This window comes from Poecilia formosa, unplaced genomic scaffold (genome assembly GCF_000485575.1).
Source record: "Poecilia formosa unplaced genomic scaffold, Poecilia_formosa-5.1.2 Scaffold85, whole genome shotgun sequence".
Lineage (NCBI taxonomy): Eukaryota > Metazoa > Chordata > Actinopteri > Cyprinodontiformes > Poeciliidae > Poecilia > Poecilia formosa.
The window spans coordinates 1,160-13,916 of NW_006800024.1; the positions used below are offsets into that span (position 1 = coordinate 1,160).

At 37.8% G+C, this 12,757-nt stretch overlaps 1 protein-coding gene across 2 annotated transcripts in view; it reads left to right on the forward strand.

Annotated features, from left to right (window-relative positions):
* Positions 1-357: 357 nt before the first annotated feature.
* LOC103141531 (myomesin-3) overlaps positions 358-12,757 on the forward strand; it is a 36,681-nt gene continuing 24,281 nt past the window's right edge. Inside the window, exons 1-7 of one of the 2 annotated variants that reach the window (XM_016673913.1) lie at positions 358-432; positions 2,468-2,608; positions 2,697-2,858; positions 4,269-4,410; positions 7,570-7,769; positions 9,459-9,512; positions 10,919-11,016. In XM_016673913.1, coding sequence (XP_016529399.1) covers positions 402-432; positions 2,468-2,608; positions 2,697-2,858; positions 4,269-4,410; positions 7,570-7,769; positions 9,459-9,512; positions 10,919-11,016 — 828 coding nt within the window. In that variant the 5' untranslated portion in view covers positions 358-401. Of the gene's footprint in view, positions 433-2,467; positions 2,859-4,268; positions 4,411-7,569; positions 7,770-9,458; positions 9,513-10,888; positions 11,017-12,757 lie in introns of those variants that run through there. The other variant, XM_016673914.1, reaches the window with a different exon arrangement.

Below are 12,757 nucleotides of genomic sequence, written 5' to 3' on the forward strand. Positions count from 1 at the left end.
ATTTTATTTTTGTCTGATTTATGAACATTGATATCATTTTATGCAGAATCCGAAATATTTAGGTTCAACAAAAAGGCTAAAATAGAAATCATCTGTAAGAGGGAACTAGTTTTTTACAGCATTGTGAAAATCTTATTCAACTACTCAAGGTGTGTATTCTTTGGGTATATTTTAAATATCTGTTTTATTTATTTATTTTTTTTAAAATCCTCAGTTCCAGAGAATATTCTGTGTTTTCTGTAAATGTGGCACTGCCCAGTTTGATTTGCCTCCTTATTTTGCTACCTTCTCCTTCGTTTTTACAATGTTCTTCCTGATGTCTCTCTCTATTTTTTAAAACTCCCCTCCTTTCTTTAATCTGTCCTGCTCTGCTACTTCGTGATTCAGCATATCATGGAGCCATGGCTGGTTCAGAGTGCTCGCAGACCACCGGTAAGTTTCAAACCAGGGCCTAATAAAAAGTGTCCCCTTTCATTTTCTCTGCCACACTTTGAAGCTCCCTTTTTTTCTCCTGCGAAGGAGGGAGGTCTGGGTGGCTTTGAAAACTCTGGCATGACACTCAGCAGTGCTGTGTGCCGTGCTTCCTCAAGAAAGATATGGCTGGACTGAAAGGGTGCACTGCATCGCTGGTGTTTGTTTATTGTTGGATTTATGTTTCTCCGTGGGTGTTTGTGGATGTAAGGGTGTTAATTAGATATGAGTCGCTTGCTGCAGGGATAAAATGACTTGCTCATATCTAAGCAGAAATGACAGTCATGTATATTTCATCTCGGCAGTAGCAGGAGATTTATCCCATTTTGCTCCCAGCTCTGGTAGTCTTTGACCTATATAGCCTCAACCATGTGTGAGGATCAGCAGTTTTTTGGCCAAAATGTACAGTTCATTGATTTATATTGCTGTTTCTACAATAATAACAAGGCTGCCCACTCATTAGAATTGATCGATTGTTCATAATGTTTGACAAGGCTGTCCTGTGAATGTATGTAGAAAAAAGGCAGAAATATATCAGGAACAAAACTTTGAGGAATCAGGTCATACATAATTGGCACTTTAGAGTTTGGCTTTAATGTGGAAGTCGGATATTTTCATCAACTCAATTTTTATTCCATAATATAGTATCCAAGTCCTTCAAAAACAAGAGTAATCTGTGCAGGTCTCGACTTATTAGAAACAAATAGAATACGTATTCCAGTCGTATTATGTCTGTTCAGTTTATTCAGAGAAAACCTAAATTGCAAATCTGGGATGTGCTTGATTTGCAACTTTGAATGTGCTGAAATGTCAATCTGTATAATAAGGAGACCCTGCATTTCATTTAGCAAGCAATTCCCCCTAATCTTATGGTGTAAATCTAAAATAGTTTAATTAGGCCATTATTTGTTTGTAGAATTAGATTTTAAATGTATATTTATAAAGTTTTTGTCACTTTAAATGATTTTAAATTGGATACATCCCTGAAAATACATACAAATGCATATCAAGATTATGCGATTTAATCTAGTTTACAATAGTATGTTCCCAGAAGCTCTCTCTCTACAATCAATACAGTACATTCCCCAAAGTAAGAAATCAGATGGTAATCATTTTGAATGAAGTTTTATCAGCATCCTAGGAGAAGTTCATCTTAGAAAATGTCCTGTAAAGTTGTATGCCCTCTTTTTTTATCTAAATGATACTTGATTATCTCATGAGAATGTTTTTTTTCTTCTGCACAAATCAGCCAATAAACAAAAGAGCAACTGTGGAAAATTTATCTTTGTCATCCTATCTTCGAGGGTTTGAATGATGACAAGCGGATATGCATATTAACTTAACGGTGATTTAGCTTAGCAGAATGTAATTATCATAGAAAACATTTTGCTGTCTGTTGGTGACAGATTCACTTCAGACAACCAGGTTTGACAAGCTGCTTGAAACACATGTTGGTCATGCCCAGATTTTATGGATTGATGCCTTGGTAAGCCAGGAAATGACTGATGGCAGAAGGGAGCTGCTTACTTTCAAAATGTGCCACATTTTCAGCTTTACTGTTGTTTTATGTAGTGTTCCCACAGGCTGCTTCATGTGGAGGTCTTTTGTGTTTGTGGTCTTTTGTATGAAGGGTTTATTTTTTTTCTTATGGTTATACCACGCAGCATAAAAATATATTTTTTAATTAGCTAAAACCCCTCTGGTGTTCTTTCATACCCTTCCATTTCTGGTGTTGAAGAAGCTGGGTGTGTTCCCTCCAGATACTAACAAGTTGATATCTTTGCACACATCAGTTTTAATGGCACAATGACAGAATGTTCCTACATTTCCCATCATCAGGATCCATTCCTGTAGTTCGATCAGTTCAGAACAAGTTCAAAAGAGCATTCACTCAAAATATTATCCTTTTGTTTTCCTTCCCATCTCTCTCTCTCTTTGTTATTATATTTTTATTACATCACACTCCTTGACCTTCTTTTTCTTCTGCCTCTGCTAGGCTTGCAGCAACAAAAAGAAGCCTGGTTTGACATTTCCTTTCCACCTACCTGGGTAAAGGAGGGGAGTGGCCTCTCCCTGCAGTGTACCTTCACATCAGACCTGCTTCCTTTCCAGCAGGACGTCCTCTGGTTCAGAGATGGTTGTGCAACTGGAGTCGCCTGTGGCACATTTTTTGGCAGTTTAAATATGGCACACTTCTGACACTCAACCATGCTGTCATCCTCCAGGCATACAGCTGCAGCAGTCCAGCAATGTTGACATTAAGACATTTGACAATAAATCCATCATCACTATGATGGCTGTGTACAAGGAGCATGAAGGTGTTTATAGTGCCAGACTGAGGACCAGGGATGGAACTGAGGAACACTTGGCTTTTGTCTACCTTAAAGGTGAGAAATAAGATGAAGGCATTGATTTAAAAAAGTGACTTGCAAGAGGAATCATACCACCTTGGATCTTTTTGATCTTTTTGCATTTTGTCACATAACCACAAAAAAAAAAAAAACACACAAAACACACATTTTATTGGAATACACTTTTTTTCAGTTTTACTTACATGAATCAGAAATGTGACATGCATTTTAAACATGTTAAACAATGTTTTCTACACAGCAGAGACCAAAATTATAAAACAAACAACATTCTGGTTTGTGATTTTTCTACCCAGTTTTACTTTCAGGGTCTTCTAAGTCTCTCCGACAATGCCAGGGGGACTCATAGAAACTACCTCAGGCCTCTCAAAAAACTTGGAGCCCAGATTTCTTTTACAGAGTCAAACTCGATGTTTTTCAAACTGACGGGTACTTTGGAGTCACCTTTAGAGCTTGGAGTGTGGAATCATCATTTGCTGTCCCATCCGAGATAAATAGTGTTTGAGCAACCTCGCCTCCTCCAAACACCGGTTGTCGTCACCAAATTCTGGTTTTGCTTTCATTTCCTGTCAGCAAACAGCAGTGATTCATACACTGAAATTGCACCATCAATCAAACTGTTCTGCAGCGGAGAGCTTGTTAACTTCATTCTGTGGAACTATATGGTCTTCATGGACTGCAGTTTTACCTCTGACACGGCATCTGCAGAATGTATATAAACCACTTGGAAAAACGCTCAGCTTTGTGAGGATGCTTGGCTCGTGTTTGTTTTTCATTGTGATGCAAGTGTGTGTGCCTCAGAAGGAGTTTGATATGCTTTGCATCATTCATAAACTTTGTGTGCACAACATATGACTCCAAATACAGATATAACTTTCTGCAAAGCTTCTGTTTTCATCTTGTCTCAGGCCTCGGTTGCAAACATTAAAGAGCAGAGCCTTTATAACAGTTGGAGTAACTAATTAGTAAGTCTTCTAACTACTCTGCAAGTAAACTTCCTGATTAATTCAGTTGTCATATTTGCATTCCAAGCGTGTATAGCATTGCACAAAAAACAAATAATTGGAGGTCTAAGGGATAAAAACAGATGCACGTGATGGCGACTTCTTTTTGTTGTTTGAAAATATATTTCTAGCATGAGAAAGCGGTTTGGAAACGTCAATGTATTTCTTTAATCCCTTCAAAAAAAGACAGATTTTCTATGTGTTTTTGTAGCTTCTCTCTGTCGTTGTTTAAGTTACATTGTGCATGTTTGATCTAGATTCTTTGGTTATTTTTACAGCTGATGTAAGAGCAAATGCTAACCCCCCAAAAAAGTTTAGATTAAGACTTTTTCTGATAAGCAAACGATCCATAATAATTAAGTGTTGGATTTTTTTTCCCTAACTTTCAGCATTCTTTTTCTGACTCATTACTGTTCTCACTTAGATGGGTCGGCTGCAGTACCAGGAGGTCCTGCATCCCCTTTGGCAGTGGAGGTGTCCGATGTCAACAAGGACTACGTCTTTCTGACCTGGCAGCCGCCCAGTGCTGATGGAGGATCACCTGTGGAGGGCTATTATGTGGAGAGGTGAGAATCAGTCTGACCTAACCTGTACGTCAGATTTGTTCTGCACTTACAATATTTATAAATCGCAGATTAAAATTCAAGTTAAGTCTTGGCAAAAGAGACCCACTTAAAAGTTCAATGCTTCACTCATTTTTTTTGCTGCCCAGTAAGTTCAGACATTTGACTCAGTACTACTTAATTTTATCCCTGCTGGCAGTAATAGTAGTCAAATGTGAGAATAATTATACTGTGTTTCTTTTTTTTATTATCTTCTGAAGTTTCTTCTATTTGCCAAATGTTCCTGATCATTTTTCATTTACAGACTTTTTACAGACTTTTTCAGTGATGCTTGACTCTGATTTCGAATCAGGTAGTAATGAAACGTTTGTCTCTTTTCAGAGAGCTGGCTCTTTTAGCACAACTCTCAAAGTAGAAGTAGCTCTTTTGGCTCCGAAATGACTAAATTTATTATCATCTGTAACCTTATATTTTAACTTGACTTTGGAAATAAGAATGTCTTCTATGTTGATAAATCACTTCACATTTAATGTTTTTATGAGAAGCCCTTTACTTGCCTAATTGCCTGATTTGTGTTATGTTGCAAAAGCAGGTATTTTTTCCTTTTGTGTAATATTTTGACCAAACTTTTAGTTTTTTTAACACAATGTTTTTAACATAACTCTGCAAACAAATAACTGCTGCATTTTTTAATGTAACTATTCACTAACTAAAAATGTAACATTTTGCCTTTGCATTTTTATTTATTACATATATATATATATATATTTTTTACCTGTGATTGTTTCATTATTTTCTGCATCTGTTTTACTTTCCATTCCAACTTGTCTCAGAACTGCTGTCAGAGAAAAACATCTCCACAGGGGTTGTCATATGCACTGGCAAATTCACAGCAGGCTGCTGTCTGTGTGTTTCAGGCAGGAATGACTTTTGTGTGACCAACATAAAAGCCTACTTGTTAGAGAAATGCACTGATAGTTGTCCTCGGAGGTTTGGTATGCAGAAAATAAATTATTCCTTTCTGCTTTACTCCAAGACTGTTTGTACCATTTTTGTCTGGCTTAATAGCTGCATTCAATCATTCAGTACAATTTATATTCATGAAATAAAATCCAGGGTTTAATGTAGTAATAAAGACTGCAGAACACAAGTTGAGCAGATGAACAAGTTAAAAACAGATGAGAGTTGGCGCAGAGTCTTGAATGATGCCTGCAGGTTTAAACTCCTTCAGCTTTAGAATAAAAGAGGCTTGTTGCTTTCCCAAAAAATGCTCCTGAAAATATTTTTTTTCTCCAAAGCTGCACTGTCCTGCTGGTTCAAAGGACAATTCTGTGAAGCTTTGTCTTCATTTTCTCTCTGACATACACCACCATCTTCGGGACCTCATAAAAAGAAGTGTGTGCTCTCCTTATTAAGTCTTTAATAATTCACTAAGCACATGTGGACTTTCATTAAGCTGTGTAATCACCTCAAGAACCTCTGAAAGAATTGAAATCCACAAGCATCCAGCAATGAGAATGATCAGACACTTCTGTTTTGGGAATAAAAACCAACCAAACAACATAAAACTAAAAATTAATATATTTTCTTCTACTTAGAATTAATTTGTTCCCCATTAGGAGTTAAATTTTTATTTAAAACATTAAACCTTTATAGTTGCTATGAAGATTAAGAAAGAGAAACAATTTCGATTCCATTGTATGTCTTGCATATGATTCAAATTGACAATAAAGTATACAAAATTGTCTTATTAAATTATTTGTAAAATGAAAAGTGAAAAGACAGCAAATTGAAGACATTCATCCATGTCTAAATCTGCCAGAAAATGTGTTAAGGATAATCAGTTAGGGGCAACTAACACTGAATTTCACTGTGTTAGCAAAGGATACATGTAGGCAAAACATACTGGCTAAAAGCAAATGGCTTTCTTTGTATTTTTCTAGTACCTAAATAACATTTGTGAACAAAGCATGACAAAGACAAACGAATACAGCAGACAGGGAAGAGAGAAGGAGTTCTTAAGAAAAATCCACCATCTCAAAACGAATGGAAGATAATAATAAAACTGCAAACCTACCAAGGCACGGCCATCCTTTTAACCTGACTTTACTGCTGCAGCTTCTCTTATAGATTCGGGCAACTTTGGCTCATTATGTTGTCTTCTTTCAATCTGAAAGTTCTGGTTCAATTTCAAGTGTAAAGTACTTTGAATCGTCAGTATGAAAAATTATATAAAAGTTCAGTCATTTTACAAATGGTTAACATTTGATTTCATTTGTTAATTAGGTAATCAACAACAGTCTGAGTGATCCTTTCACACTTACATTAACATTTTACTGCAGAGGTCCTAAAGGAATTGTCTTCTCAGCTGATTGAAGCAATAGAAATGACAGATTGGATGTGTTTCGTTAGCATTACCAAGTAAGCTATGTCTGTTGAACTAGAAGGTAATTGATTTTTATAAAATAGGGACTTCCAGTGGCTGCAGTGCAGAGCCAACTTTTATTGCTTTTCTATCTGAGGCAGCAACATGCAGGTGTTTTGCTGCATGCACTTCTTGGCACAGTGTTGCCTATAGTAGAAGTGACACGCTCAGCATAATCTTTTCTCTAAACAGCACCACATTGGAAAAGCACGCACATAAAATCCAGGAAAGATTAGGGGTTCAGAGTAAATTCATTTTCAGGTGATAAATGTTTTAAGTATCTGGAAAATGTGTCTTTTCAGATTGGTGTGTGCATCATTTCCGTGTTTACTCTTGATTATGATCTCCCATCATTGTAGAAGAGAAAAATCCTCAATGTTTTCGAGTTTCAATATAAGGAGAGGAAAGATGTGTTCCAGTTCCTAAGCAACCTCCTTCTTACTCTTTTCTGAATTTGTTTTGTGAAAGTCCTCTGAATTTTTATGAAGTATTTTTTCTTTTTTTACATGACCATGACATATAATCTCAGGTTGATTTCTCCCAATTATAGAGCATGGAGGGTTTACTGATTTGCTTTGTTGTTGTAGGGGTTGGATTGTTTTATAGTTTGTTTCTCTATAAATTGTTCACATCTTTTGTTGTGTAAATATATTATTTATTTTTTCTGTACTTGCCTAAATTTCCCCGTGACTGTGATTAATCTCTTCCTCTCTTATTATTATTTTTTTTTTTTTTAGGTGTGACCTCAGTCAGGGAGAGTGGGTGCGCTGCAATGTGGACATTCAGAAAATATGCCACTTTCCCGTGTTTGGCCTGAAGGAGGGGGCTCTATACCAGTTCAGAGTTTGTGCTGTGAACAAAGCCGGGGTGGGACGTCCCTCCAAAGCCACAGAGCCTGTCCTCACTGCAGACCCTCTTGAACACACCAGGACAATGGGTATTACTTATGGGCTGCATGGCATTAGGAAGACATGACGATGCAACATTATATCTGGGTATTGGATTGTCAAATTCAGATTAACCCATATTTTCTTCACAAACCTCTTTGCCAAATTTTATACATGACTCAAGGTAGTCATGATTCAAGTGCCATTCTCCTGGCAGCTCCCAATGCAAGACATTTTCATTGGATTGCTCAACAGCATGTTTTGTCACTCCAGAGAACATACCTCCAATGGTAGCATCCTTTAAGGCATTGCTCCCCATTGCACTTGATCTGAAGGCGCAATGTAGCTGCTTGGCCAAGAAAACCCATTCCATGAAGCTTTCAGTTAGCTGAAATTGAGCTATTCTGCAACATTTTATCATTTTGCACATCAGGTCTTCCACTTTGTGACCAACTTGTTGTTGTTTCCATGTTCTAACATTTGGTTATAATACCACTAACAATTGACAATGGGATATCTAATAATGAGAAAATTTAACAAACTGACAAATGGCAAAAAAAATAAAGAAATAAATAACAAAAAAAACTAATATGGCTAGAAATAAGCAAATTTCAGGAAGATTTTTGCTCCAACTGATTTACCTCTGGTTATTTAGATTCAGCATAGCTGAATTTAGGAGTTTATCCAACACGAATGAATGGTGGAATTATAATAAAATTATCTTCAACACAGTTTTAGTTCAAGGGTCTGCACACATTTGTTAAGTTCATGTGTATGAAATGGTTTGATTATGGTTATGAAAGGGAAATACGAACTGATTAGTACTTGTGAGGGGCAAGTTGAACCCTAACTTAAGTTCTCTGTTACATTTGTGTTTACATTTCTTGTTAATATTACAATAACCAAGTAAAAAACAAAGAAATGAGAATTTCAAACACAAAGTCTGGTATTTAGGTCTGTGCTTCACATATCCAAATAAAAAGTTTAAAGCCTTTTGTGCCTCCACTATTAAGTCATTCTAATTGCTGGAAAACCACTATACGTTTAGAGTTGAAAGGGATTCTCCCTGAGGCTCCAATTAACCATAAAATGTCCCACAATATGGTCCTTTTGTTTTGTGTGGAAGCTTCTGTGTGTCTTATCTTTCTCCGCCTATTTATTCAGGCTTTTGCTTTGTGTCTCATCGACATCTGCAGTGTGCTGCAAAGATCATCAGCAAAGCATTCACGACTCTCTCCTGGTGTTTATTCACCTCATCTGCCTCAGTTGCCCTGTTATACCTGCAAAGAAATGATCAGTGCCAGAAAAAACAGATGTAGGTGTGCAGATTTAGATCTCATCCGCAGCCGCCGGGTTATTTCTGTGACAGCATCTTAATGATATTGTTGAGAAAAATGCTTTGTTTCCAAAAAAGATGACTTAAAAAGCATTTCTTGGTCTTGCTAAATATTGGATTCAAAGGGGGGGTATTTGAGGGAGAATGAGATGTGTGTGTGTGTGTGTAACGATGAGGACAGATGGGCTGTGGTCAGATGCCGTGGATCATTAAACACAGATGAAGGACAGACAGAAGGTTCACTCGCCTCTGGTCTTCTTTCCATCTTCCCGTCAAGCTGTTGTTCATCTTTTTTGTCTGCACCTCTAACATTTGCAAGAAAATGGTGTCATCATTACCTCTGCGTAACTCCATCGCCCCCCTATGTCTTCTCTCATGTCTTCTCCATCTTCTCTTATCTCAGTGGTCCAAGTGGACAGAGGAAGGACCATTACCATTACAAAAGACGAACTGGAAGGTGAGGATGTCGTGTTTTTACTTTAGTTCTGATTCCGTCTCAAAAGGAGCGTATCTAACACATGATTTACTTTTCACCGGAACACACACCGCCACCCCCACATCTGTAGGTTGCCGCAGGCTCATGGCTTTAATGCATCTCCATATTATGTTTAACAATGAGCTGCAGTAATTGTGCAGCCGCAGCAATGAGCATTTTCTCCATTTGCAGCTGTGAAAGGAGCAAAAAGTCCCCAGTGGTCTTCCAATAAATGCACATAATGGCTCGAGGTAGAGCGAATGTCTATGAAAGGGGGCCCGATAACCTTGACTGTGTACCACACATAGAGAGAATGGTGAAAGGATGGAAGAAGATGAGGCCACCAGAAAATAACTGCAGCCTGGAGGATACAATCATACTTTTGGATTCTGCTCTATGATGGAGGCTTACAGTGGAATGCATTTACCCAGGTGGTGAGGCTTTTAATGTAATGACTAGAACATAATTGGGAGATTAAGCTTCGTCGAGATCAGCTTAAAGAGCTCAAATTTTCCTTTTGGTTGTGTTTATTTGTCTATTTTGGGGCATATTTTGCTGACTGGTTTGTTATTTTTCTATTATTTTCGCTAAATAGTAGAAATGCAGCACTTGCTATAATGATTGCCATTTGCCATGGCTGATTTTTAACATCTTATTTTTGCAAGGTTTGACTGCCAATACCAATTTTGGATTGTTCTGATTTCTTTTCAAAATATAAGAAGATGTAAGAATGGTATGTGAGATCCTCTATCAAACTGGAATCCATCACACTGTCTTGTAGACAATCTTATTTATTTTTTATTGTAGGTTTTGTGTCAGAAAAAAAAAATACACCTCTTGCATCTCTACAGTAATTGTATGTATGAAACAAAACGTCCTGAGTCATTCTCATTACACACTGTACTCAGAAGAAGTTGCTTTCCTTTTTACCTGATCAGCTTTCTTCAAATCTTTGCTCTCCTTGTGCAGAGGAGAGCTTTCTCTGTACTTTCTCCAGCTCTGCAAACTCTTCAGGGGAAACAAACATGGAAACTTGCATAGTTTCAGATGGAACAACAACACCGAACACTATTTGCCCAGACTTTCACGGTCCTTCACCGCCTTGTAGAGTCCTTGAGCATTTGCTGACTCAACCTATCCAATGCTATTTGGTACACTTGACATATAAGGAATAGAGGTTAAACTGAAGCAGAGAAGGTTTGAGTGTCTCTCCCATTGTGAGGCCGTATCAGCTCCAGCAGACGCAACTTGAAGAGTTTTACAATGAGAGGAGAAAAGCTGTAACTCAGCCAACTCTTTTCATACTGACCTTGTTTTTCTCTTGTTTTCATCCTCCTCCTCCTCACTTTGCTCTGCAGGTCAGGTCAAAGCTCCTTTTCCTCCCACAGACGTCCGCGCCTGCGAGCTGAGCGACACCTACGTGGTGCTGAGCTGGACCGAGCCTGAACCCCGAGGCAGGGAGCCGCTGACCTTCTACGTGGAGCGGGTCGGTCCTTACGCCAACGCACACCTCCCCAGACACACACTTACGCACACAAAAAAAAAAACAAAAAAAAAACAGGGATTCATATTTTATCAGCTCTGAAAGCAGATTAGCTGCACAGTAATTTCATTTCATATTGTAATCATTAGCTCCAGGTCATATGAATGTTTCCCAGTTTTTAAGCAATCAGGAGTTAGACTTTTAAAAGTCTTCTGCACAACACGTTTGTTCACCCTGTTTATTTTTTCCGAGTGTAAAGCTTTTGGTCGACAACGAAAGTTTCAAGAAGAAAAGGGTCTCAAGAGTTGAACTTTTAAATTTCTTCCGTTTTGGATTGTTATGCATTTCAAAGCAGAGGTGCTTTCAAAGTTTTCTCTTGTAATGTGTTTGAATGACACAGCAGGGAGATAGAAAGATGATGTTTTGCTGTTTCCACAATTTACAGAGCTTGTATGAGCCACGTCAGGAGCCGTTTTCTCTGTGTTTCTCCCCAGTAGCTGAGGTATTTAATGCAGGGTTCACACCAGATGCATCATCAGTCCTTCATTTTCACCAGGTCATCATAGAAAGACACAGACACTTCCTGTGACTTTATAGCAAATTAGAGCAACCAAATACCTTAACATCCATACTTTTAGACTATGTTTATATGGGGAGAACATGCCAACTCAAAGACTCCTGGGTCAGAATTTGAACCCAGAACCTAATTGCCGCAGGGCCACATATTTTTGTGGTTGTTAAGAATTTGTGAATTCCAGTACCATTGAACGTCAGGGTCAAACACTACATCAACTGGAAAACATCAAGCAGGGTTTGATTTCTGTCACGCGAACATAAGATTTTTCCACTGATTTTAGAGAAGGGTATGAATAATTTTTGATATTCCTTTTTTTTAAATGAAAATACATATAAAACAGCAAAGTTACATTGTTCAAAACAGATACTCCCATCGTTGGACAGATGGCTGTATCACTTCCTGTCAGAAACAAATTTCTTGGTTGAACAACAATTTAAATCTAAACCTTTCAGCGATAGAAATATTTTCAGACACATCTCTCATAAATTGTATGTAAAAAGATGTTTCATATTCATCAACAGGTCCACTTTCCTGATTAATTTAAAGTGTATCTTTCTTTATGAACGCTGTCATTGGACATTCTGCTCAACATGGTATTTGTTGCAGATATTTTATTGTAGAGTGTGAGAACATCGGAGACGCCCTGTATGCAATTTGCACAAACATTTAGTGCAGTAAAATTTATGTGGGATATTTAAATTCATACAACTAAGGATAGAGCACCAAAAAATAATTTAAAGCTCTACAGAAGAGGCACAAAAAGCCACAGAGGACATCAGGAAATGTATGTTAGGTTTGCCTCAGATGGGTGCATAATTGTGTTTCTCCCAGAAATGAACTGGTGACACCTCTTTGGTGTCACCTTTGACCCGGAAAAGAATAAGCAGGTATGAAAAATCAATGGATGGAGCCAGCTCCCTCTTTTTACAATATTTTCTCAACTATAAATTTAAGGTTCAAAGTGATGACAGAAGCAGATCAAAAATGTGAGGCTGACCTGCTCTTTGCAACAATAGAGAGCCTTGGCTCCTCGATATCAACTCCGGGACTGAACAGCTCCTGACTTCAATAATCAGAAAACTGCCACAGGAAATAGATTTTTATTGAGGCTTTATAAGTTACTGAGGTAATAAAACTGTCAAATCTCTCAAAGGCACCTGAAATTAC